At 42.6% G+C, this 27368-nt stretch overlaps 1 protein-coding gene and 1 long non-coding RNA gene across 6 annotated transcripts in view; one reads left to right on the top strand and one right to left on the bottom strand.

Annotated features, from left to right (window-relative positions):
• Positions 1-12059, bottom strand: part of LOC135546319 (alpha-2-macroglobulin-like) — a 50261-nt gene extending 38202 nt beyond the window's left edge. For all 4 annotated transcript variants that reach the window (XM_064974651.1, XM_064974652.1, XM_064974653.1 and 1 more), the window contains exons 1-14: positions 11795-12059; positions 7020-7203; positions 5552-5708; positions 5265-5317; positions 4645-4665; positions 4294-4462; positions 4068-4152; positions 3741-3855; positions 3478-3589; positions 3286-3395; positions 2785-2952; positions 2385-2621; positions 1989-2052; positions 1651-1796 (exon numbers count right to left, since the gene is read on the bottom strand). In XM_064974651.1, coding sequence (XP_064830723.1) covers positions 1651-1796; positions 1989-2052; positions 2385-2621; positions 2785-2952; positions 3286-3395; positions 3478-3589; positions 3741-3855; positions 4068-4152; positions 4294-4462; positions 4645-4665; positions 5265-5317; positions 5552-5708; positions 7020-7203; positions 11795-11895 — 1722 coding nt within the window. In that variant the 5' untranslated portion in view covers positions 11896-12059. The remainder of the gene's footprint in view (positions 1-1650; positions 1797-1988; positions 2053-2384; positions 2622-2784; positions 2953-3285; positions 3396-3477; positions 3590-3740; positions 3856-4067; positions 4153-4293; positions 4463-4644; positions 4666-5264; positions 5318-5551; positions 5709-7019; positions 7204-11794) is intronic.
• A 98-nt stretch (positions 12060-12157) lies between these two features.
• Positions 12158-20508, top strand: LOC135546323 (uncharacterized). 2 transcript variants are annotated; one of them, XR_010456564.1, is made up of 6 exons: positions 12158-12622; positions 12727-12859; positions 19609-19735; positions 19819-19932; positions 20034-20107; positions 20259-20508. It is a non-coding gene; the product is annotated as an uncharacterized LOC135546323 (long non-coding RNA). The 2 variants fall into 2 exon arrangements; XR_010456565.1 differs by lacking the exons at positions 12158-12622; positions 12727-12859 and adding an exon at positions 15276-15346.
• The last annotated feature ends 6860 nt before the right edge of the window (positions 20509-27368 follow it).

Here is a 27368-nt window from a genome sequence, read left to right as displayed (position 1 = left end):
CAAGGCCTACCTTCAAACTTTGCTTGACATCATGGGAAATTCAAAAGAAATCAGCTAAGACCAAGATAAGTGCAATTGTCTGTCTGTAAACAATTGTTGGAAAATTTACTTGTGTCATGCACAAAGTAGATGTCCTAACCGACCTGCCAATACTATAGTTTGTTAACAAGAAATTTATGAGTTTTAAAGACTCCAACCAAAGTGTATGTAAACTTCCGCCTTCAAAATGTATACATATATATATATTAATAATAATAATAATAACCAAACCTCAGGAACATTCAATATCTTATTGGTAAGCAACTCATGGGGTGGCAGTGTAGCCTGGTGGTTAGAGCATTGGACTAGTAACCAAAAGGTTGCAAGTTCAAATCCCGAGCTGACAAGGTACAAAATCTGTCATTCTGCCCCTGAACAGGCAGTTAACCCACTGTTCCTAGGCCGTCATTGAAAATAAGAATTTGTTCTTAACTGACTTGCCTAGTAAAATAAAAATAAAGGTGTAGAAATAGCCTTGTGTTTTAAGATATTGTCCTGCTGAAAGGTGAATTTGTCTCCCAGTGTCTGTTGTAAAGCAGACTGAACCAGGTTTTTCTCTAGGATTTTGCATGTATTCTGTTTCTTAGCCCTTGCTGATGACAAGCATTGTATTGGTTTTGCCCCAAACACAACGCTTCATATTCTTTGCATTATTCTTTTGCAGTATTACTTAAGTGCCTTCTTGTAAACAGGATGCAGATTTTGGAATACTTTTATTCTGTTCAGGCATACTTCTTTTCACTCTGTCATTTAGGTTAGTATTGTAGAGTCTCTGAGCAGTTCTTTCCTCTCCGGCAACTGAGTTAGGAAAGACACCTGTATCTTTGTAGTAAAGCCTAATTAATAACTGTTACCAATTGGTGCCCTTCTTTGAGAGGCACTGGAAAACCTCCCTGGTCTTTGTAGTTGAATCTGTGTTTGAAATTCACTGCTCAACTGAGGGACCTTACAGATAATTGTATATGTGGGGTACAGAGATGGGGTAGTCATTCAAAAAGCATGTTAAGCAATATTATTGAAGACGGAATGAGTCCATGCAACTTATTATGCAATTTATTAAGCACATTTTTACTCCTGAACTTATTTAGACTTGCCATAACAAAGGGGTTGAATACATTACTGTCTTAATAAGACATCAGCTTTTCATTTTTTATTCATTTCTAAAATGACCGACAAACAAAATTCCACTTTGACATTACGGGATACTGTCTGTCAATCAGTGGACAAAATCTAAATTAAATCAATTTTAAATTCAGGCTAACCCAACAAAATATAGGGAAAATAAAGGGGTGTGAACCTTTTCTGACGGCACTGTATACTAGCATACATGTCCAACACATTGGTTCATTTCAAGTACAGTAGCATACTGATGTGAATATTGGAATAAAGCCAACACAACAAAATAAATGCTAGAGGGATTGAAACAGGCCCGACGAACATGATGATCAAAGAGGAGCAGTTGAAGCATTTCATATCATAGTCTGATGCAAAGTCATTTTGGAAATTGATAGTGCACATGCTGCCCCCATATACAGTATATACATGGCTCAGGCTCTCTGATGAGACATTTTGACATCTCATGTGGCTGGCAAAAGATGCCGAGTTGCCTACCTCGTTTTTTAGGCAGAGGTGAATGGGGAAGTCTCGGCTGTCTGCTACTGCCTCCCCATCAGGCAACACGGTGTACACCACTACCTGGGCAAAAGGGGTCAGCTCAGGCATCCGCTGCAGCGAGAGAGTCAGCTCCCCTTGGTTTACTAAAATAAGAGATGGACAATGGGATTGCCATTAAGTCACCGTAAACCACCAATCATCCAATACGAACATTGTGTTCTCTGATTAGCGTATGAACTTGAAATATACTGTGCAGTAAGAACTTGTATTGAAGATGTAATCTGGATGATTGACAGCTCTTTATTCCCATGAGAATCCAAGTCCAATGTATTTACCTTTTCCTTCTGTAACAGTCACCGGAAGATGGCCGTGCTGCTGAATGCTGCCTCTAGATATAACCTGGGACAGCCAGGTGGCAGCATCAACATTAATGACCAGAGAGTGACCCAGGGAGACTGAAACTTTGGCTAAAACTGGGAGATCTGCTAGCAAATATCTTGAAGTTAATGCATTATTGAAGTGTAAAACTACTGAATATCACCAATGATTAACTTTTCAACTGCATGTAAAGTACTGTACGGTTTGCCCGAGCCATTCTTAAAATATTTCCAGATGCAACACAATATGACAATCAAATACCGAAGTAAGTCAAATTTATATCCCAAAACCACAGACAAAGTGTAAAAATCATGTTAGGTTGTATTTTCAGTGAAACATCCCTTTAATCTTACCAGATAGAAAAAGTCCAGGGTCGTCTGTCCCTTTTTCAGCTCCACCCCTTGGATGATGTAGTGAGCAAGAACAATACCGTCCTTCTCACAGGAGAACTTCCCTTCGCCCTGCATTATCTTCACAAAACTCTTGCTCTTAGAATAAAATTTTCTTGCGAAGTGGTAATCGGATGAATATTCTGGTCTACGCACACCCTGCTCGTACGGATAATCCTTCTCAACCTTTTGATAACGAGCCTGGTTCAAGAAACACAGAAAATATATGAAAAATAAACTATTGTAGTACCCTTGGAGAATACATCAGGAGAAATGAATGATCTCACTCAGAACAAACAATTGAATATTTAAATAATATCATTAAATATTTAATAGAGAAAAACATGAGTGAGTGACCACTGACCGACAGAGAGACAGAATCAGAACTCCATAGAGAAGTGTCTAGAGAGAAGGAAGCAATGCCCTTGCTGTCTGTGGTGAGAGTCCAGTTTTCAGATTTGCCACTGTTTTGTAGGAGGAGATACACAGGCTCATTGGGAACGGGACTAGAGTCGGGACCGGTCACCTTAATCTGAAAACACAGGACAGGATGACTGCAGACATCCAAAATACTACATGTACACTCCCATTGCATACAAGACATCAAACGCCTAGTTTAGACATCCAATATACTAAATGTACACTCCCATTGCATACAAGACATCAAAAGCCTAGTTTAGACATCCAATATACTAAATGTACACTCCCATTGCATACAAAACATCGAAAGCCTAGTTTAGATGCTCCAAATTACATGTTAACATTTATCACCACTTCATATTCAAATCCATTTTGATAGAGTAAACCATTTTCGAGAGTGTTATTAAAGTGTTATTAGATATTTGTTAATATAGTTTGTCCTCACCTTCCCCTCGTATGCAATTCCTGGTTTATATGCTTGGGGCACGTCCTCAAAACGAACAGTTACGATGACATTGGTGAAGCTTGCCTTACCCCTACCTTTAAGGATGACCCCTGGAGAGAACACAGGCAAGGGTCAGAGGTCAACAGGTGAGCATGTAAACACATCTACGTTCAAGATAAGGCTCTCTCCTACCCGTTCCATATTCTTCCATCTCAGTCTCCACTTCGAAGTCATCAAACTTTGATTCATTTAGACCGAACCGGGTCACGTCAATCATTTGGGTTGCACAACCAGTTGTGTCGGTCTAGGCAGAATGAGTACAGTTATTGTAGCTCAGCTTAAATCCGCTACAAAAACGTCTATAAACATTACGGGATTTTCCCCAACATTTTCCCCACAGTGAGTGTTCGTCATCAAAGAATTTGGCATAACAAGAATAAAAAAAAAAGACTTACTTTCATAAGATACAACTCGCAGATATTAATAGCATCATATAACCAGCGATATTGAATGATATTTCTGCAAACTTTCGCCGTGACAGACCCCAGCACTGGTTTTCCATAAGTGTATCTAGAAACAAAGTCAACAGAAGAAAAACAATTCAAGAATGGCAATCACGTGTTGTAAAAATAGAAACAGCTATGAACATGAGCAAGTATCAAACATGGGACAGTATATATCAAATGTAGGCTATGCAACACACAAATTAAGGCTTAATATTCTGTCCATAAAGTGTCCCAGATTACATTATCATCTTACTGTCTATCATCTTATGCACTTACTTTCCACAAACTCTCAGTGTTGCTTGCTTGTCCAGAATAGTGATTGTTTGGGGTAGATAGACTTTGACCTCATATTTGGGTAAAACTGTAAAAAAATTACATATCAAATGTTATTTCCTCATCGTCTATTAAACTACACCAAAAACATAATCCCAGACCACAATGGAATCACCATGTAAAAACAATATAATCTGATTTTTTTTTTATCCCATGCCAATTTCCTCACCATATTCTTTGATGTCAAAGGTTTGGGAAGTTTGCTCTCCCTTCTCATTCCATGCAGTGATGATGTAACTTCCTTGCGTTGCCTCTGCGGACATGGGGTGGGACAGGTCCAGAATTCCACTCACTGTTGACTGGTTCAACCACTGAGCAATGCGGTTGGAGTTTGGGTCCTGTATACAGATTCATAATAGGTTAAAGGTAGGTATTTTTGTTATTGAGACAGGCATTGTATAAAATCATGCCACAGTACATATTGGCAGGTAATATTTTTGAAGGGAGATCATGTCATTATTATTGCTCATGTTATATACAGCTTTGGTTTTTAGTTGCAATGGATTTGAATGAGACTCACCTGAAGCTCCACTGTTAGATACTAGAAAAGAGAAACAAAACATTCAGCATTTAACATTAGTCCCCAAAAAACATTTTCACACTTATTTTCAAATTATTTTCACAGGAGGCCTAAAGGGAACTACTATCGTGTCAGGAAATGGGTTTAAAACAAACATTTCATAACTTTCCAAAACAGTTTCTACAGTACAGGCATCTTTATCTACAGAGTTACAGTACAGAGCAGGCCTTGAGCTCATGTTGACTCAGATGCTCTGCTCAAACAGCCAGGCCAAATGAACTCTGACCACATGTTTGCTGAGCCACCTACACACACACACACACACACACACACACACACACACACACACACACACACACACACACACACACACACACACACACACACACACTGACCCATTAAACAAATAAAATAATAGTAGACAAAATTGGACTGCAAGAGGATGAAATCATTGCTCCATCACTTGCCTTTCTTACTCAACTACAGTAAACCTCTCCCAAACTACACCTCCCTAGAATGTTCCAAAGCTGACTAACACTCTGCTGTCCTGTTCAACCCAACTTAAATGCTTTGTAAGAGTAACTTTATTTATATTGAACAACATTGAAAGAGTAACTTACCATCTGATTGAATGACAAGAAACTGGCATCCAGTGAGACGATTCGGAACTTGACTGGAAAAGTGGTAGAAACATTTGTCTATATAGTATCTGTCTATGTACAGTATATCCATCATCCATTTCAGGAAGAACCTTTCTGATGGCCTCACAAATATACTGTAAAGTACATGCATAATCAGCAATCAAAATCAACAGTTGGCCTAGACAAAAGGGTCAGTTTAGTACATTTACAATTAATAACTCAGGAAGGGTCCGTTTCAGTGTTCATCAAAGATTGTATCTAACTACCTGTCTGTCCAGGTTTGTAGACTGGTTTGTCGGTCTGGAAAATGGTGAGGAATCTTTTAGGCTTGATAAGGATCTTGGTCTTTTTACTCATCTCATCCTTCCTCCCCTTGATGCTGACATGGACAGTGGCCACACTGTCAGTCTTCACTGGGGGTACCTACAATATGAAGAACAGAAGAATGGAAGCTTGGTAGAACTTCTACAATCCTCTAGCCCTTAACCAAAGTATGGCTCTCTGACTGAGTAGCTTGAGAACAGAGGGCTTTTTGTTAAGTGGTAGATAGCAAAGTATGATTAATATAATTGCTATTGCCTTTCATAGGTTTGATCATTTTGCATATAGCACCCAGCCTGGAATTCAAGTTGAGTTCCACATAACATGACGGAGTTACAACCAAACTCTTCAAAATAAAAGACTGAAATGAATGTGTTTTGTGGAATGAATGCACATAGGTAACTTAAAAGCTAGTAAGAATAGTACTTTGTTTAGATGACAAAATGACCACAGAAGAAGAGCCAGGAGATTCTATCAACTGGAACCTTACATACACTGAGTGTACAAGACATTAAGAACAACCTGGTCTTTCCACAACATATATAGACCAGGTGAATCCAGGTGAAAGCTATGATCCCTTATTGATGTCACTTGATCAATCCACTTCAAAAATCTGTGTAGACGAAGGGGAGGAGACAGGTTAAAGAAGGGTTTTTAAGCCTTGAGACAATTGAGACATGGATTGTGTATGTGCCCCATTCGGGGGGGTGAATTGGCAAGACAAAAGATTGAAAAGATAAGTGCCTTTGAACAGGCTATGATAGTAGGTGCCAGGTGCACCAGTTAGTGTCAAGAACTGCAACGCTTCTGTTTTTTTCACACTCAACCGTTTCCTATGTGTGATGTGTCAAGAATGGTCCACCACCCAAAGGACATCCAGCCAACTTGGGCCAGCATCTCTGTGGAACCCTTGACACCTTGTAGAGCCCATGCCCTGATAAATGTAGGCTGTTCTAAGGTCAAAACTCAAAATTGGGAAGGTGTTCATAATGTTTGGTATGCTCAGTGTATGTACAACTGATGGGGGTAACTGTTCAACTAAAATCAATATGAAGCGAGGCACAAGTTGTGTAACACCCAACACTGATGGGAAAGAGACCCAATTCAAAGTGTCAGCTACTATTAAAGCTGATGACTCAGGTCAGTGTTAGTCAAGTACAGAAATGATGTCAACATGTAACCCATTGGCTTGTTGACTGTGGTCGGGATGCTTTTGCATGAGAGACGATAGAATCGGGCCACAGTCAGTAGCTCACATCGTTGTGGAACTTTGCAGTTAGAAATGTCATACATAGAGCTGGCATGATTCCTTAACCCACATGTCAGAGAGGCATGTCGGTTCTACATGAAATATTTATATCAGAGCGGTCCACAACGTTGTAGCCTGCTGAACACAGCACAGTTACAGCTGACCTGGAAGGAGATGCAGCGATAGAAGTCCTCTGTTACGTCTTCCTCCAGTAGAATGGTGCCGCTGCCACCCTCCATTTCCAGCGACACATTCAACAACAGAGGCTCTGTGGCTTGGTGGACCTGAGCACAAAGTTTCTCTGTGGTCCCTCCTACCACCTCTGAGCTGACCGTCACCAGGTAAATCCTAAAAGGGGAAAGAGTCAGCATGAATGCAGCTGTGGTAATAATACTTAAGTGGCAGTGTACTCAAACAGCTCTTTAGTTCCTTTGTACCCTACTGATTTTTTAAAGTTGGGGACAAAGTGACCTTCATTGTCTCTGGCTATGTGCCCCACTCAGAGTCCAAACAATGAGAAATTGAGGGCACAATTGATTCCGTTTCAGACAGTGTTGGAGGGAATACCAATTAGTTGTTTGATGGTCTGTCAACCATGTATTGGTGAACAAAGGCAACATGCCCACTCAGATTTGTACTGTTTAAAATAGATATACATATACACACTGGACAAACATATAAAAACACAACATGTACAGTGTTGGTCCCATGTTTCATAAGCTGAAATAAAACATCCCAGAAATGTTCCATTGCGCACAAAAAGCTTATTTCTGTCAAATTTTGTGCACAAATTTGTTTACATCCCTGTTAGTGAGCATTTCTCCTTTCTCTACCAGAGAGATGTGGCATATTAAGAAGCTGATTAAACAGCATGATCATTATACAGGCGCACCTTGTAAAAGGACACTCTAAAATGTGCAGTTTTGTCACACCAGAATGCCTCAGATTTCTCAAGTTGAGGGATCGTGTAATTGGCATGATGACTGCAGGAATGTCCACCAGAGCTGATGCCAGAGAATTTAATGTTAATTTCTCTCCCATAAGCCGCCTCCAATGTCCTTTTAGAGTATTTTGCAGTACCTCCAACCTGCGGGATCATCTGAGACCAGCCACTCATAAAGCTGATGAAACTGAAGAGTACTTGTCTGTAATGAAGCCCTTTTGTGAGGAAAAGCTCATTCTGATTGGCTGGAACAATGGAGTCATGGTTGCTGATAATGGGCCTCTGTACGCCTATGTAGATATTCCATTAAAAATCTGCCGTTTTCAGCTACAATAGTCATTTATAATATTAACAATGTCTACACTGTATTTCTGATCAATTTGATGTTATATTAATGGACAAAAAAGGTGATTCTTTAAAAAACAAGGACATTTCTAATTCTAAACTTTTGAATGATAGTGTATGTGTGTGTGTGTGCACAGTAACGATTCTCGTGTTGTGAAGGAGAAGCGGACCAAAATGCAGCGTGGTATTCTTGAGACATGTTTAATTAAGAAAAAAAACTAACAATACAAAAACAACAAACGTGGAAGAGTCTGGCTGACTGGCGGATCTGGAAGAGTCTGGCTGACCGGCGGATCTGGAAGAGTCTGGCTGACTGGCGGATCTGGAAGAGTCTGGCTGACCGGCGGATCTGGAAGAGTCTGGCAGACCGGTGAATCTGGAAGAGTCTGGCAGACTGGCGAATCTGGAAGAGTCTGGCTGACTGGCAGATCTGGAAGAGTCTGGCTGACTGGCAGATCTGGAAGAGTCTGGCTGACTGGCAGATCTGGAAGAGTCTGGCTGACTGGCAGATCCTGGCAGACTGACGGTTCTGGCTGCTCCATGCTGACTGGCAGCTCCTTGCAGACTGGCAGCTCCTTGCAGACTGGTAGCTCTGGCTGCTCCATGCAGACTGGCAGCTCCGGCTGCTCCATGCAGACTGACAGCTCCGGCTGTTCCATGCAGTCTGACAGCTCCGGCTGCTTCATGCAGGCTGGCAGCTCTGGCTGCTCCATGCAGGCTGGCAGCTCCTTGCGGACTGGCAGCTCCTTGCAGACTGGCAGCTCCGGCTGCTCCATGCAGACTGACAGCTCTGGCTGCTCCATGCAGACTGACAGCTCCGGCTGTTCCATGCAGGCTGGCAGCTCCGGCTGTTCCATGCAGGCTGGCAGCTCCGGCTGCTCCATGCAGGCTGGCAGCTCCGGCTGCTCCATGCAGGCTGGCAGCTCCGGCTGCTCCATGCAGGCTGGCAGCTCTGGCTGCTCCATGCAGGCTGGCAGCTCTGGCTGCTCCATGCAGGCTGGCAGCTCTGGCTGCTCCATGCAGGCTGGCAGCTCTGGCTGCGCTAAACATGCAGGAGACTCCGGCAACGCTGTAGAGGAGGAAGGCTCTGGCAGCGCTAAACAGACGGGAGACTCCGGCAGCGCAGGAGAGGAGGAAGGCTCCGGCAGCGCTGGAGAGGCGAGGCGCACTGTAGGCCTGATGCGTGGTGCTGGCACTGGTGGTACTGGGCCGAGGACACGCACAGGAAGCCTGGTGCGGGGAGCTGCCACCGGAGGGCTGGTGTGTGGAGGTGGTACTGGGTAGACCGGACCGTGCAGGCGCACTAGAGCTCTTGAGCACCGAGCCTGCCCAACCTTACCTGGTTGAATACTCCCGGTCGCTCTGCCAGTGCGGCAAGGTGGAATAGCCCGCACTGGGCTATGCAGGCGAACCGGGGACACCGTGCGCAAGGCTGGTGCCATGTAAGCCGTCCCAAAGAGACGCACTGGGAACCAGATGCGTAGAGCCGGCTTCATGGCATTTGGCTCGACGCTCAATCTAGCCCGGCCGATACGCGGAGCTGGAATATACCGCACCGGGCTATGCACCCGCACTGGAGACACTGTGCGCACCACAGCATAATGCGGTGCCTGCCCGGTCTCTCTAGCCCCCCGGTAACCACAGGAAGTTGGCGTAGGTCTCCTACCTAGCGTCGCCATACTCCCTGTGAGCCCCCCCCAATACATTTTTGGGGCTGACTCTCAGGCTTCCATCCGCGTTGCCGTGCTTGCTTCTCCAACTCCATTCTTCTATAACCTTCCGCACACTGCTCCATCGAATCCCAGGTGGGCTCCGGCACTCTCCCTGGGTCGACCGCCCACCTGTCTATCTCCTCCCAAGTTGTGTAGTCCAGACCTCGCTGTTGCCTCTGTTCCTTCTCCTGCTGCTGCTTTTGCTGTTGCCCGTTACCACGCCATTTGGTCCTGTTGTGGTGGGTGATTCCCTAACGATTCTCGTGTTGTGAAGGAGAAGCGGACCAAAATGCAGCGTGGTATTCTTGAGACATGTTTAATTAAGAAAAAAAACGAACAATACAAAAACAACAAACGTAACGTGAAAACCTATACAGCCTATCTGGTGACAATAAACACAGAGACAGGAACAATCACCCACAAACACACAGTGAAACCCAGGCTACCTAAATATGGTTCCCAATCAGAGACAATGACTAACACCTGCCTCTGATTGAGAACCATATATGGCCAGAAATAGAAATAGACAAACAAGACATCCAACATAGAATGCCCACTCAGATCACACCCTGACCAAACAAAACATAGAAACATACAATGTAAACTATGGTCATGGTGTGACACACACACAAAGCATTTGGAAAGTATTCAGACCCCTTGACTTTTCCCACATTTTGTTATGTTACAGCCTTTCTCCTAAAATTGATTAAATTGTCCCCCCCCCTCAATCTACACACACTACCCCATAATGACAAACCAAAAATAGGTTCATAGAAATGTTCATATGTATTACAAATTTAAACTGAAATACCACATTTACAGAAGTATTCAAACCTTTTACCCAGTACTTTGTTGAAGCACCTTTGGCAGCAATTAAAGCCAAGAGTTTTCTTGGGTATGACGCTACAAGCTTTGCACACCTGTATTTGGGGAGTTTCTCCCATACTTCTCTGCAGATCCTCTAAGCGCTGTCAGGTTGGATGTGGAGCATCGCTGCACAGCTATTTTCAGGTCTCCCCAGAGATGTTTGATCGGGTTCAAGTCCGGGCTCTGGCTGGGCCACTCAAATACATTGAGACCTTTCCCGACGCTACTCCTGCATTGTCTTGGCTGTGTGCTTAGGGCCGTTATTATTATTTTTTGTTTCTCTATGATACTACTACCCACCTAGCAATTGTATTTAGTTGGCATTAGCTAGCCCAGATATGTTCCCAGTGTCATAAACTTATAAAGCTACCAAGAAGCCATTTCAGGCTATCAATCAAGATAGACAAGCAAGCTACTCTTAGCTGGCATGCCTTTTGGCAAGTTGGGAGACTTTAGAAAAGCAACATTCCACATTCTCCAACTTCAGGCCAGGGTCCTAAGCTCCCTATGGACCCCCCCCCATCCTTACATACTTTGTATGATTTTGAGGGTGGATGATGCCCCTGTTGGGGATGATTGCACAGAGAAACATTGGAGGAAAGCACACTAATACGGACTATCACAAGTCGGATTTCTAACCCACAAATGTACAGGCCTGCTTGCCAGCATGTCTCATAAGGTATGAAAAGCCTCTCACGTGCAAGAAAGAGAGAGAATGGTACTTTTCCTGTCCCTGTGGCCTTCCCACTTCCAACTGTTTTATATATTGTTATTCACAAATGGAGACAATTAAAATCTGATATTCAGCTATATCAGTGCAGTAGGCATATACACGATTAATATTATGTTTATAACTAAAATAATTATATTGCTCAGGTGACCTACCCTACATCTGCAGGTGCATAGCCTGGAGAATAATGAATTCCTCAATTTGATTATAGACTGTGGTATGCAGCCAAACATGTAAACAACAATTGCTTGTTGTTGAGTTTAATCCCTCAATTAAATGACGAAAACACTACTTGCTTCTACTGCCTACTACTGTACGTGAAATGTTTTGTAGCGTACTTACGATTCATTGAAGGTGCTCGATGTCGCAGTTCGTAAAATTACTGATGTGATAAATACAAGGCAAAGGAAGTTGAGAGCCATGGCCATAACCGTGGTACACATCCTCCGCACTTCGAAATGCTCCGTTCCCTCGTCCAGATGGTCAGGAAAGTTGCACAAACGGTGCTGTTTATACCCAAATGCACCCTCTTGTGTCACTCCCTTCCAAATAGTTTGGCACACGGCAGCCACCTCCCGTTTCCTCCCAATTCCGAAGAAGTTCTCAAACAGTCACAGCCCCGCGAGAAATGGGATGGTCAGAATGACACCAAAATACCTCAAGCTATTTTTCCCTAATTTCGGCCGTTCCTGCATATGGGCATTCCATCCACCGAGGTAAAGAAAGTTTCAAGTTGGATATTCGCGCTTTCAATCCACTTGAGACAAAGACTCCAAATAGGTGGCATGATGTTGGAAAAATTGCGCACAACATTATTTTCACGATTTGGACATTCATTCGCATTCCAAAGCTAATAAACATGTGGAAATGTGAGCACTATTTGGTATTCCTAGTCGAATTAGTTAGGGAAGGTAAACAAAGTACAAGCTTTTTTACTTTCGATTTTTAATAGCTCCTTGGTCATAGGACCTTCTTGACTCAAACAAGTGTCAGAATGTCCACTGACTACCCTTCTGTATTGCACACCCTTTGGTTTGTTCATTTTCATCTCACACGTTTTTACATGAATTGTTCAAACTTTAAAATCGAAATGGCTCCTTGGTCATGTGACCTACTGACTTCAAACAAGGTTCAGAATGTCCACTCGAAGACAATGAGGCTGCAGGCCAGGTATGTTTTTTTCTCCAAATGTTAAAGGATTGTGATAGTTTGTTTTCAGTTCATGTTTAAGAGGACAATAACTCTTCTAACTGTGTTTCATTTGCATATTGCAGGTCACAGCTCTGTGGCGAAGAAACAATTGCCAGGTGGTGGTTGCTGATGTGAGGTCTACAGACAAATTCCTCTTTCCTTCTCCAACATTCGGAGTTTAAAACTCTGCAGCCCCACAAATGGCTTGTGGATGAGGTAATAAATACTAGTCGTAACATGACAATAAGCATTTTTTTTCAATCACGATTCTTAACATATAGTGGAGAAAATAAATATTAAAGATGAACATAGAAGTACATTCGATGTGCACCTAACCAAGTCTAAGGACATGTTATATCATTATGTAATTAAGTGGAATTGGAGTTGAATGTTTCTGATGTACACCTGAATATTTATGGCCCTTATTCTGTCACTTTAAGTAAATAGTGAAGATGTGTCATCACATAAACACAGTATTATCAGAATAACACACTTTTTTGACTACATAACACCTTATGTATGATACTTAATCTCCCTAACAAGGCATATAAACTCAGCAATTAGTAAATTAGTAAAAATCCAAATAACTTCACAGATCTTCATTGTAAAGTGTTTAAACACTGTTTACCATGCTTGTTCAATGAATCATAAACAATTAATGAACATGCACCTGTGGAACAGTCTTTAAGACACTAACAGTTTACAGACGGTAGGCAATTAAGGTCACAGTTATGAAAACTTAGGACACTAAAGAGGCCTTTCTACTGACTCTGAACAACACCAAAAGAAAGATGCCCAGGGTCCTTGCTCATCTGCGTGAACGTGCCTTAGGCATGCTGCAAGGAGGCATAAGGACTGCAGATGTGGCCAGGGCAATAAATTGCAATGTCCGTACTGTGAGACACCTAAGACAGCGCTACAGGGAGACAGGACAGACAGCTGATCGTCCTCGCAGTGGCAGACCACATGTAACAACACCTGCACAGGATCGGTACATCCGAACATCACACCTGCGGGACAGGTACAGGATGGCAACAACAACTGCCCGAGTTACACCAGGAATGCACAATTCCTCCATCAGTGCTCAGACTGTCCGCAATGGGCTGAGAGAGGCTGGACTGAGGGCTTGTAGGCCTGTTGTAAGGCAGGTCCTCACCAGACATCACTGGCAACAACGTCACCTATGGGCACAAACCCACCGTCGCTGGACCAGACAGGACTGGCAAAAAGTGCTCTTCACTGTCTCACCAGGGGTGATGGTTGGAGTCGCGTTTCTCGTCGAAGGAATGAGCGTTACACCGAGGCCTGTACTCTGGAGTGGGATCGATTTGGAGGTGGAGGGTCCATCATGGTCTGGGGTGGTGTGTCACAGCATCATCGGACTGAGCTTGTTGTCATTGCAGGCGATCTCAACGCTGTGCGTTACAGGGAAGACATCCTCCTCCCTCATGTGGTACCCTTCCTGCAGGCTCATCCTGACATGACCCTCCAGCATGACAATGCCACCAGCCATACTGCTCGTTCTGTGCGTGATTTTCTGCAAGACAGGAATGTCAGTGTTCTACCATGGCCAGCGAAGAGCCCGGCTCTCAATCCCATTGAGCACGTCTGGGACCTGTTGGATTGGATGGTGAGGGCTAGGGCCATTCCCCCAGAAATGTCCGGGAACTTGCAGGAGCCTTGGTGGAAGAGTGGGGTAAAATCTCACAGCAAGAACTGGCAAATCTGGTGCAGTCCACGAGGAGGAGATGCACTGCAGTACTTAATGCAGCTGGTGGCCAAACCAGATACTGACTGTTACTTTTGATTTTGACCCCCCCCCCCCTGGACACATTTCTGTTAGTCACATGTCTGTGGAACTTGATCAGTTTCAGTTGTTGTATCTTATATTCATACAAATATTTACACATGTTAAGTTTGATGAAAATAAAATCAGTTGACAGTGAGAGGATGTTTTTTTTTTTTGCTGAGTTTATATGTGACAATGACCCAATAAATTGAATCTAGGCAGAATATATTAGACAAATAAAAACAAATGCAAATGTAATTATGTTTGTTTTAAATCTCGATAAACAATCCTGTCTAACTAACCGATATTCTCTGAAATGTCTATCTATATTTAGTTGTTGCTTAATTATTTGTATAATGTTCTTCACATTCAAAGCATTTGTGGTTTTACTTTCTCTCCTTATACAGACAATTGAATGGTACTTTCAAGCCACCACAACAAGCTGTGGTCACGGGAAAAGAGTAAATCATTACTCAGCCCAAGTCATTCTAAATGGAGAAAGAAGTTCAGTGTGCAAGCAATGTCTCCCCAAGGTACTAATTCAATCTGTTAGTGGAATTTTAAAGGATTAACTATTGATAAAAAATGTTGGGCTTAGTGGCAAACATGTGAAATTATTTATTTCAGGTGAACTTCGGTAACTACAATGCTGTCATGAGTTTCTTAAATGTGAACCAGAACCACTGGAAGTTCATCGTGTAAAATCCTTTTCCCAAAATTGATTTAGGTACATTTTTGTGAAGAGGTATGAGGGTTGTGATATGGGTGATTTAATAGTAAAACAATTTAAGGGATCAATACATTTCTATATTGCTTCCCCAGTATCTGCATGAACCATCAGGCCAAGTGTTCTTGGTTGACCCTGCTGGACAGAAAGAGAACGAGGAATTGGAACACGCTGCATTAAAATTCAGGTCTTAGTTATTCCATTGTCCTGGATCTAATACATGTTAGCATTTTACATATAGTTGAAGTTGGAAGTTTGCATACACCTTAGCCATATACATTTAAACTCTGTTTTTCACAATTCCTGACATTTAATCCTAGTAAATATTCCCCGTCTTTGATCAATTAGGATCACCACTTTATTTTAAGAATGTGAATTGTCAGAATAATAGTTGAGAGAATGATTTATTTCAGCTTTAATTTCTTTCATCACATTCCCAGTGGGTCAGAAGTTTACATACACTCAATTAGTATTTGGTAGCATTGCCTTTAAATTGTTTCACTTGGGTCAAACGTTTTGGGTAGCCTTCCACAAGCTTCCCACAATAAGTTGGGTGAATTTTGGCCCATTCCTCCTGACAGAGCTGGTGTAGCTGAGTCAGGTTTGTAGGCCTCCTTGCGCACACGTGCTTTTTCTGTTCTGCCCACACATTTTCTATAGGATGGAGGTCAAGGCTTTGTGATGGCCACTCCAATACTTTGACTTTGTTGTCCTTAAGCCATTGTCCATTTGGAAGACCCATTTGCGACCAAGCTTTAACTTCATGACTGATGTCTTGAGATGTTGCTTCAATATATCCACATCATTTTCCTACCTCATGATGCCATCTATTTTGTGAAGTGCACCAGTCCCTCCTGCAGCAAAGCCCCCCGACAACATGATGCTGCCACCCTTGTGATTCACAGTTGGGATGGTGTTCTTAGGCTTGTAAGCCTCACCCTTTTTCCTCCAAACATAACAATGGTCTTTGGTCTTTGTGGCCAAACAGTTCTATTTTTGTTTCATCAGACCAGAGGACATTCTTTCCAAAAAGTATGATCTTTGTCCCCATGTGCAGTTGCAAACCGTAGTCTGTCTTTTTTATGGCGGTTTTGGAGCAGTGGCTTTCTCCTGGCTGAGCGGCCTTTCAGGTTATGTCGATATAGGACTCATTTTACTGTGGATATTGATACTTCTGTACCTGTTTCCTCCAGCATCTTTACAAGGTCCTTTGCTGTTGTTCTGGTATTGATTTGCACTTTTCGCACCAAAGTACGTTCATCTCTAGGAAACAGAACGCGTCTCCCTCCTGAGTGGTATGACGGCTGTGTGGTCCCATGGTGTTTATACTTGCGTACTATTGTTTTTACAGATGAACGTGGTACCTTCAGGCGTTTGGTCTTTCTTTTGTTTTTGCCATGATGTCAACTCCATTGTGTCCTCCTCCCAGAGCGCTAAGAACCTTGGCGTGATCCTGGACAACACCCTGTCGTTCTCAACTAACATCAAGGCGGTGGCCCGTTCCTGTAGGTTCATGCTCTACAACATCCGCAGAGTACGACCCTGCCTCACACAGGAAGCGGCGCAGGTCCTAATCCAGGCACTTGTCATCTCCCGTCTGGATTACTGCAACTCGCTGTTGGCTGGGCTCCCTGCCTGTGCCATTAAACCCCTACAACTCATCCAGAACGCCGCAGCCCGTCTGGTGTTCAACCTTCCCAAGTTCTCTCACGTCACCCCGCTCCTCCGCTCTCTCCATTGGCTTCCAGTTGAAGCTCGCATCCGCTACAAGACCATGGTGCTTGCCTACGGAGCTGTGAGGGGAACGGCACCGCAGTACCTCCAGGCTCTGATCAGGCCCTACACCCAAACAAGGGCACTGCGTTCATCCACCTCTGGCCTGCTCGCCTCCCTACCACTGAGGAAGTACAGTTCCCGCTCAGCCCAGTCAAAACTGTTCGCTGCTCTGGCCCCCCAATGGTGGAACAAACTCCCTCACGACGCCAGGACAGCGGAGTCAATCACCACCTTCCGGAGACTCCTGAAACCCCACCTCTTTAAGGAATACCTAGGATAGGATAAGTAATCCTTCTCACCCCCCCCCCCCCGTAAATGATTTAGATGCACTATTGTAAAGTGGCTGTTCCACTGGATGTCATAAGGTGAATTCACCAATTTGTAAGTCGCTCTGGATAAGAGCGTCTGCCAAATGACTTAAATGTAATGTCAAGCAAAGAGGCACTGAGTTTGAAGGTAGGCCGTGAAATACATCCACAGGTACACCTTCAAATCAAATCCAATTTTATTGGTCACATACACGTGGTTAGCAGATGTTAATGCGAGTGTAGCGAAATGCTTGTGCTTCTAGTTACGACCATGCAGTAATATCTAACAGGTAATCTAACAATTTCACAACAACTACCTTTTACACACAAGTGTAAAGGAATGAATAAGAATATGTACATATAAATATATGGATGAGCGATGGCTGAATGGTATTGGCAAGATGCAGTAGATGGTATAGAGTACAGTATATACATATGAGATGAGTAATGTAGGGTATGTAAAAATTATATGAAGTGGCATTGTTTAATTAAAGTGACTAGTGATACATTATTACATCCAATTTTTAATTATCAAAGTGGTTATTGATGAGTCAGTATATTGGCAGCAGCCACTCAATGTTAGTGATGGCTGTTTATCAGTCTGATGGCCTTGAGATAGAAGCTGTTTTTCAGTCTCTCGGTCCCAGGTTTGATGCACCTGTACTGACCTTGCCCTCTGGATGATAGCGGGGTGAACAGGCAGTGGCTCAGGTGACTGTTGTCCTCGATTATCTTTTTGGCCTTCCTGTGACATTGGGTGGTATAGGTGTCCTGGAGGGCAGGTAGTTTGCCCCCAATTGACTCAAATGATGTCAATTAGCCTATCCGAAGCTTCTAAAGCAATGACATAATTTTGGGGAATTTTCCAAGCCGTTTAAAGGCACAGTCAACTTAGTGTATGTAATCTTCTGATCCACTGGAATTATTATTATAAGTGAAATAATCTGTCTGCAAACAATTGTTGGAAAAAATACTTGTGTCGTGCACAAAGTAGATGACCTAACCGACTTGCCAAAACTATAGTTTGTTAACAAGACATTTGTGGAGTGGTTGAAAAATGAGTTTTAATGACAGCAACCTAAGTGTATGTAAACTTCTGACTTCAACTGTACATTCATAAGTGTACTAATATTTATGACATACTGTGAAAAACTCTCTTGGCTGCTGGCTCTGTCACTTTCAGACATACGCAGAGCAGACTGAAAGGGGAAGGGTAGCTCTTGACTTGAACCACAGGGGTTCTCTGTAAAGAGAGAGTAATCCAAAAGGCACAGACACACCCCTTGGCTTTCAATTGGCACCCCTGACCTGTATGTATTCTCTCCTGATTGGCTCTGTGGTGCTTAGTCAATGGGAACTCCGTTGCCGGCCCCATCATTAAGTTTTTACACAGTCTGGCAGCCTGACTAAAGTGTCAGAGGTATGAGGAGAGACATCCTTCTATGTATTTATGGGAACAAATATTTCCTAACACTTTGGATCCTATTATTTCACAGTTAGATGAAACAATGTGTCAATGCAAAAAAACTGTCCATGAGTAACTTCAACCTTGTGGGTCTGTGGGTGTTTGGGTCAATAAAGTGCCAACTCAATTCTACCACTGACTAGTCTCTCATGCCCCTATGAATGGGGACACAGGGAAATAGTTTTTAATCTAAACCAGAACTTTTTTACTGGAGTACACTAACCCCTAATTGGGGCTCTTTTCTTGACACACAGTAGCAGTTTACCAGATAAGAAGTCAAGAAGATCAAAAAGTAGATTGTTTTAAGGGTGTATTACATCCTGTGCTGGCCACATTGTCATTCTGGATTCTGAGTGGTACAATCATAGCTGAAAAATGCCTCTGTTTGTGTTTACTGTATGTGGGAATGTCTCATGTCCGTCCTACATGTAGTGTTGGTACATGGAATATTCCTCAACTGCATATACCATAAATTGCTATTGCAAATATAAGTATTATGTTCAACAACTGACATTTTCAGATATTATTTTGACAAACACACTTTAAGACACTTTGGTGCTTACAATTCATTCTCTATTGTCATAGATTTGGTGGGCACTGTCATCTGTGACCTTTGTGATATGACTTTCTAAAAGCACATACTGATGAATCTGTCACTTCATATTTGTTTCTTAAACTCTACAAACGCTCTACATGTATTGACTCTGTGATAGGGTTAGATCCTATATGCTACTTTTGTTAATCTCCTGTAAATGGTTCAGTGCCTATAATTTAGGCTGTGTGTAGAATGGGACATAAAGGAAACTACCTCTACTAGATAAGGAAAACAGCATACAGTTTTGGCCTGTGTATTCATTTTCCTATAACTAATCAGAATTCCATTATGTTTACATAAAAAAGAGAATACTTCAAAATGAGAAGATCCTGCCATGGAAAAGATGACTGGGTGGACATAAAGTGGAAAGGAGGGGAACTAACTCCCACCATGCAGCAGGACACCTTCAGCTGCTGGGTCTTTGGAATGCAGGTTTGATAGTTATATTTTCAATAATGAATGGTTAGCTGTTTTGTGACAATTAGGTCAAAACTCTATTTAATGTTTTGGTGTAGATGGCCAAGGAAGTTGCACAGAACTTCCCCAACATCCCAAATTGATATAGAGCCTTCAAAAACACATGGAGCAACTGCGAAAAGAAATGGCTGAGGATATACTAAAAATGTCTGGTATGTAATGACATTTAAATCAAAGTATATGTAAATTCTTTAATTTTATGTATGTAGTTGTGTGGGACAGACATATGTTCAGTTCATGCCTATGATTTCAGAGTTCAACAAAGCCAACAACTACTTCCTGTGTGACACTGATAAATACCCTGGATGTGGCTCAAAGACTGACTGGGTTAGTAACTTTATTTAACATGTTTATAATCTTTTGACAACACTGACGGCATGTAAGACAATTTATGATATAACACAATGGATGGCTGATTCGTCATATTGCATTGATATTTGATATTATTTATAATGTGTTATGCTTTGTTTTGTTTTAGGTTGAATGTTTTGCATGCCAACGGTGGGTCCATGTGCTGTGCCTAGGAATGAAGACAAAAGAGTTCAACAGAGTAAAGAACACAAACTGGAAGTGCAGTCTTTGTTGTTGAAAATCCACACTGAAGAGGCTCTGAAATGTACATCAACCAGGGATAAAGAGAAAGTTAACACTGTGAAATGATTTGTACTTTGAAGAAAAGTGTCTGTTGACATGTTGGAAAAGATTAAAGGTCTACAATTTCTGTTTAATTTGCCAAAATTACATTTTTATTAATTGATTTACTGGCCACCATTACTGTGGTTACATGTTCAGTATATGTTTGACCAGTCTACCTCACAAGCTCACTCTCCATCTCTGCTTTGGACAATTATTAACATGACTCTCGTACTTTGCCCTTTTCCTTTATGGTTGATATTAATGATGAAAGGAGATATTATCTGTACAGCTGTTAAATACTGAGGAGAAATAAAATAAAAAAAATAGGGAAAATAAGTACTTAGAACTACCAATTATTAAAGATAAATATTAAAGAGAAGGGTAAACACAACACTGGACTGAACCCCCTAATTGTCAAACTAATATTAATGAACAACAATATCGAAGAGACATGACTTGAGGTTATGCAATATGGGTGTATATCCACCACATGGTTTCTAGGTGTCTAATTGACCAAGGAGCTATTGAAATTTAAAACTATGAAAAATGTACGGTACACAAACAAGAGTGTGCAATATATAATGCTCGTCCGTAGACATTCTAAAGTTTGAGTCTAGTAGGTCACATGACCAAGGAGCAATTCAAGTTTGAAAAATGAATGTAAAATCGAGTGAGATGAAAATGGACAAACTAAAGGGTGTGCAATGTGTAGGCCCACTGAGTGGACATTCTGAACCTTGTTTGAAGTCAGTAGGTCACATGAACAAGGGGCTATTGAAATTTGAAAGTTTGAAAAATTCATGGAAAAACGTGTGAGATGAAAATGGACAAACTAAAGGGTGTGCAATGGTATCAAGAATGTTATCAACAATCTGTATACAATCAACCTATTCCAGACCGGTCTGCACGTTTTAAAGTTTGAATGGCGTTTCTATCATTGAAATGCATTGGGATTCATGCACATTTATTTGTAGTGTGAAAAGTATAAGTAGTATCAAAATGTTTTTTTCAAGCAACTTGGAGACATTCTGCACCTTTTAAAGTTGCTTTAGTCTCGGTAGCATTAGCTTTTTTTGCGCTAGAGGTTCCAGCAGAATGCAAATCATAATAACTATACTGAACAAAAATATAAACGCAACATGTAAAGTGTTGGACCCATGTTTCATGAGCTGAAATAAAATATCCCAGAAATGTTCCATACACACAAAAAGCGTATTTCTCTCCAATTTTGTGCACAAATTTGTTTACAACCCTGTTAGTGAATATTTATCCTTTGCCAAGATAATTCTTCCACCTGACAGGTGTGGTATATCAAGAAGCTGATTAAACACCATGATAAATACTGTGCTGGTGACAATAAAAGGCCACTCTAAAATGTGCAGTTTTGTCACACAATAAAATGCCACAGATGTCTCAAGTTTTGAGGGAGTGTGCAATTGGCATGCTGACTGCAGCAATGTCCACCAGAACTGATCCCAGAGAATTATATGTTAATTTCTCTACCATAAGCCGCCTCCAACGTTGCTTTAGAGAATTTTGTCAGTAGGTCCAACTGGCCTCACAACCGCAGACCACGTGTAACAACGCCAGCTCAGGACCTCCACATCCGGCTTCTTAACCTGCGGGATCATCTGAGACCAGCCACACGAACAGCTGATGAAACTGAGGAGTATATCTGTCTGTAAAAAAGCTCTTTTGTGGGGAAAAACGTATCCTGATTTCTTTGGCCCGCCCCTGCTCAGTCACGTGGAAACCATAGATTAGGGCCTAATGAATTTATTTCAATTGACTGATTTCCTTGTATGAACTGTAAATTGTTGCATGTTGCGTTTAAATTTTTGTTCAGTATAGAAATCTACAGAAAATGTTTGTGCTTGCTAGGCCCTGTGGGGGCAGGGGCTGGGATTAAAATAATAATAATTAATTAATTAAACATGGCAGCAGCACAAAACAGGGTACAAACATTATTGGGCACAGACAACAGCACAAAGGGCAAGAAGGTAGAGACAACGATACATCACGCAAAGCAGCCACACCTGTCAGTAAGAGTGTCCATGATTGAGTCTTTGAATGAAGAGATTGAGATAAAACGGTCCAGTTTGAGTAGTTGTGGCAGCTCGTTCCAGTTGCTAGCTGCAGCAAACTGAAAAGACTAGCGACCCAAGGATGTGTGTGCTTTGGGGACCTTTAACAGAATGTGACTGGCAGAACGGGTGTTGTATGTGAAGGATGACGGCTACAGCAAATATCTCAGATAGTGGGGAGTGAGGCCTAAAAGGGTGGTATGGTAGCAACGGGTTATAGTTGAAAAGTAGATAGATGGGACAATTGATTGATTGATTTATTGATAGGATAGCCTGATCTTGTGAAAGTTAGTTTGGTGTCTTTAACTTGAATGGTTCAAGAGTTGCTATTGTTGTTTGCTGGGATATTAATGATTTATGAAGAAGACATTTTTTTATCAAGTTTTATAATTTTGGGGTTGACAAGAAAGAAAAACACAAATCAACAGACATTACACAGATACACACTTATCCCCCCACCCCTCCACTTCCCACCCACAATACATGCTTATTTGAGAACATAAGGTGCATTCGGAAAGTATTCAGACCCCTTGACATTCTGTTACGTTACAGCCTTATTCTAAAATAGATTAAATACAAACAAATCCTCATCAATCTACACACAATACCCCATAATGACAAAGCAAAAACAGGTTTTTAGATTGTTTTATTAAAAAGAAAATTCCTTACTTAAATAAGTATTCAGACCCTTTGGGATGAGACACGAAATTGAGCTCAGGTGCATCCTGTTTCCATTGATCATCCTTGAGATGTTTTTACAACTTGATTAGGTTCACCTGTGGTAAACTCAATTGATTGGACATGATTTGGAAAGGCATACACCTGTCGATATAAGGTTGAAAAAAATGTCTGCAGCATTGAAGGTTCCCAAGAACTCAGTGGCCTCCATCATTCTAACATGGAAGAAGTTTGAAACCACCAAGACTCTTACTAGAGCTGGCCACCCGGCCAAACTGAGCAATCAAGGGAGAATGGGCCTTGGTCAGGGAGGTGACCAAGAACCCGATGGTCACTCTGAGAGAGCTCCAAAGTTCCTCTGAGGAGATGGGAGAACCTTCCAGAAGGACAACCATCTCTGCAGGCAGACAGGAAGCCACTCCTCAGTAAAAGGCACATGACAGCTCGCTTGGAGTTTGCCAAAAGGTACCTAAAGGACTTTCAGACCATGGGAACTTCATGTCTGGAGGAAACCTGGCACCATCCCTATGGTGAAGCTTGGTGGTGGCAGCATCATGCTGTGGGAATGTTTTCCAACAGGACCACGTCCCTAAGCACACAGCCAAGAGAACGCAGAAGTAGCTTTGAGTGGCCCAGCCAGATCCCAGACTTGAACTCAATCGAACATCTCTGGAGAGACCTGAAAATAGCTTTCCAGCGATGCTCCCCATCCAACGTGACAGAGCTTGAGAGGATCTGTTGAGAAGAATGGGAGAAACTCCCCAAATACAGGTGTACCAAGTTCGTAGAGTCATACCCTGTCACACCCTGATCTGTTTCAGCTGTCCTTGTGATTGTCTCCACCCCCCTCCAGGTGCCACCCATCTTCCCTATTATCCCCTGTGTATTTATACCTGTGTTCTCTGTTTGTCTGTTGCCAGTTCATCTGGTTTGTCGAGTCAACCAGCATTTTTTCTCAGCTTCTGCTTTTCCCTGTCTTTCCTTTTCTCGCCCCCCTGGTTTTGACCCTTGCCTGTCCTGTCTCTGAGTCCGCCTGCCCAACAACTCTGACTGTCCTGACCCTGAACCCGCTTGCCGTCCTGTACCTTTTCCCCACCTCTGGATTACCGACCTCTGCCTGACCTGACCCTGAGCCTGCCGTCCTGTACCTTTGCCCCTATACTCTGGATTATTGACCCCTGCCTGCCTTGACCTGTCGATGCCTGTCCCTGTTGCTATAATAAACATTGTTACTTCGACAGTCTGCATCTGGGTCTTACCTTGATTCCTGATAGTACAAACTGGCCATGACTGACCCAGCAGACCTGGGCCAGCTGCGCAACGCCATCTCCACCCAAGAAACCACCATCGGTAAGCATTGCTTCGTGGCTTTGTGGTGGGGGTACAAATATTGTCTGAACGCCATGACTGAGCATTGGACAGTTTGCTGGAGCAATTCCACAGTTGTCTGGGAGGCCGCCTGCCAATCTGGTAACCCCCACAGCTGCTAGCAGCGCCATCTCATTGGTCAATCCACCTTCTCGGGAGCCTCACTTACCTCCTCCGGAACACCTGTCGGGTGTTCCTAGGTCAGTGTGCCCTCGTCTTTGAGCTTCAGCCCTCCTTCCCCTTGGATCACTCCAAGATAGCCTACCTCATCTTACTGATGGCCGGGAGAATGGGGCGATTTTGGCCTCCAGAACACTTCTGTCTCAGTACCTTTTGATCCGAGTACGCTTGGCCTTCCATATACATTTGGAGATCAAAGTGTGCAGTTTCTTCCAATATGTGAAAGGGGAATCATAGGGCTGTAAAAGTTTATCCGTGGAAGTATGTTCATCTTAACGATGGAAATGCATGTATGAACAGAGCTTGAATTTGAGCATTGAGACCACCTTTGCAGGTCAAACTCTATTTGTTTTAAACACTATACAAATTGGTGGTGATCTGTAAGGACGGGGAGATGTCAACACCTAGGTATTTGAAATGGCTTACTATTGGGATGTCAGGGGACAAGGAGGTATTCCTCATATCTTCATTCAGTGGTAATAGTGCAGATTTTGACCAATTAATGTTGTAACCTGAGATTGAACTGACGTCTTTAAAGATATTGAGAAGGAAAGGTAGAGAATGAGGAACGTCTCCAACATATATTATCAAATATCATCTGCATAAAGGGAGATATGGTGGTCAGAGTTGTGAGCAGTGATAGGAACATGTGTGGACTGACAGACTGCCTGAGCCAAAGGTTCTAGTGATAAAGCGAAGAGTAAGCTGTTGAGAGAACAGCCTTGCCTTGTCTCTCTGTCAATGGGGAATTGTTTAGAACATCATTTCCCAGGAAGCACCATAGTGGATGGGTAAGAATACAGTACTTTGATCATATTGATAAAACAATCTCCAAAGCCCATATGTTTGAGTACTGTCCAGAGGTAGTGCCATTCAAGGCGATCAAAGGCCTTTTTGGCATCAAATGAAAGAACAGCAGCAGGTAGTTCCACATTTTCAGCTGTGTCAATGATGTGTAATAGACGGCAGATGTTGTCAGAGGCCAGACAAGTTTTTATGAAGCCAGTTTGAACGTGATGAACTAAATTTGTCATGTAAGATTCAAGTCTTCGAGACATTAATTTTGCAAATAGTTTGACATCTGAATTTAACAGTGATAGGGGTTGATAGTGAGCACACTCTAATGAATCTTTATTTTTCTTAAGTAAAGCGAGATAATTGCTTTGTTTACATCTATTGAGAATTACCTTTTGGACGCAGAGAACTGGATCATAATAAATAGTGGCTTCCCCAACTGCGCCCAAGAAACAGTCAATAACTCTATTAGTCTATTGTGAATCCATCATAGCCTGGTGATTTTCCTATGCTCAAGTTTTGTACTCTCTCTTTAAGCTCAGCCAAAGAGATTGGAGCATCTAATTGAGATGATGCAGGATTAGGGAGATATCTGAGTTGTACATTATTTAGAAAACTGGTGCAATCAGTATCATCATGTTTAACCTGTGATGAGTACAATTCAGAGTAAAAAGAGCGATATGTATTGTTAATGACCCCTCTGTTGATTCGACTGCTGTAAGGTTTGCAAAGCACTCATTGAGCTGACTTAGCTCGTTGAAGTATTCATTTTGCCAAGCTTTGTGCATAATACATTCTGCCTGTTGTCTGTATAGACCAGTCTGTTCTTTCTTAACCAATTCTAAGTCATTCTAATTTGAATTGTTATAGTTTACAAAGTGTTGAAGATGTTAAAGTTGTTGAATGTGTCACTGTCTGTCCATTTGTCCCTGTCTGTCATCTCAAATTTTTCTCTCAACCTGTGTGCACCTATGTTGTAAACCTTCATTCATAGGCAAGGTTGTAGCAAGCTCATGATGGGTATAAGGACATTTTCAGTATCATGGGGTCAATGTCAATAGTCCAGGTAGCCATTTGATTAACTGTTTAGCAGTCTTATGGCTAGGGGGTAGAAGCTGTTAAGGAGCCTTTTGGACCTAGACTTGGCTCTCCGGTACTGTTTGCCGTGCGGTAGCAGAGAGAACAGTATATGACTTGGGTGACTGGGGCCTTCCTCTGACACCACCTGGTATAGATGTCCTGGATGGCAGGAAGCTTGGCCCCAATGATGCGCATTACCCTACGCATTACCCTCTGTAATGCCTTGCGGTCGGAGGCCAAGCAGTTGCCATACTAAGCAGTGATGCAACCAGTCAGGATGCTCTCGATGGTGCAACTGTAGAACTTTTTGAGGATCTGAGGACCCATGCCAAATTTTTTCAGTCTTCTGAGAGGGAATAGGCATTGTCGTGCCTTCTTCACGACTGTCTTGGTATGTTTGGACCATGATAGTTTGTTGGTGATGTGGACACCAAGGAACTTAAAGCTCTCGACCCGCTCCACTACAGTCCCGTCGATGAGAATGGGGGCGTGTTTGGCCTTCCTTTTCCTTTCGTCTACGGTCAGTTCCTTTGTCTTGCTGACGTTGAGGGAGAGGTTGTTGTCCTGGCACCACACTGCCAGGTCTCTGACCTCCTACCTATAGGCTGTCTCATCAATGTTGGTAATCAGGCCTACCATTGTGTCGTCGGCAAACTTGATGGTGTTGGAGTCATGCGTGGCCACGCAGTCGTGGGTGAACAGGGAGTACAGGATGGGACTAAGCACGCACCCCTAAGGGTCACTGTGTTGAGGATCAGCGTTGCAGA

This window comes from Oncorhynchus masou, chromosome 9 (genome assembly GCF_036934945.1).
Source record: "Oncorhynchus masou masou isolate Uvic2021 chromosome 9, UVic_Omas_1.1, whole genome shotgun sequence".
Lineage (NCBI taxonomy): Eukaryota > Metazoa > Chordata > Actinopteri > Salmoniformes > Salmonidae > Oncorhynchus > Oncorhynchus masou.
Note: the sequence above shows the minus strand (reverse complement) of the source record. Positions and strands in the feature narration are given on the sequence as shown.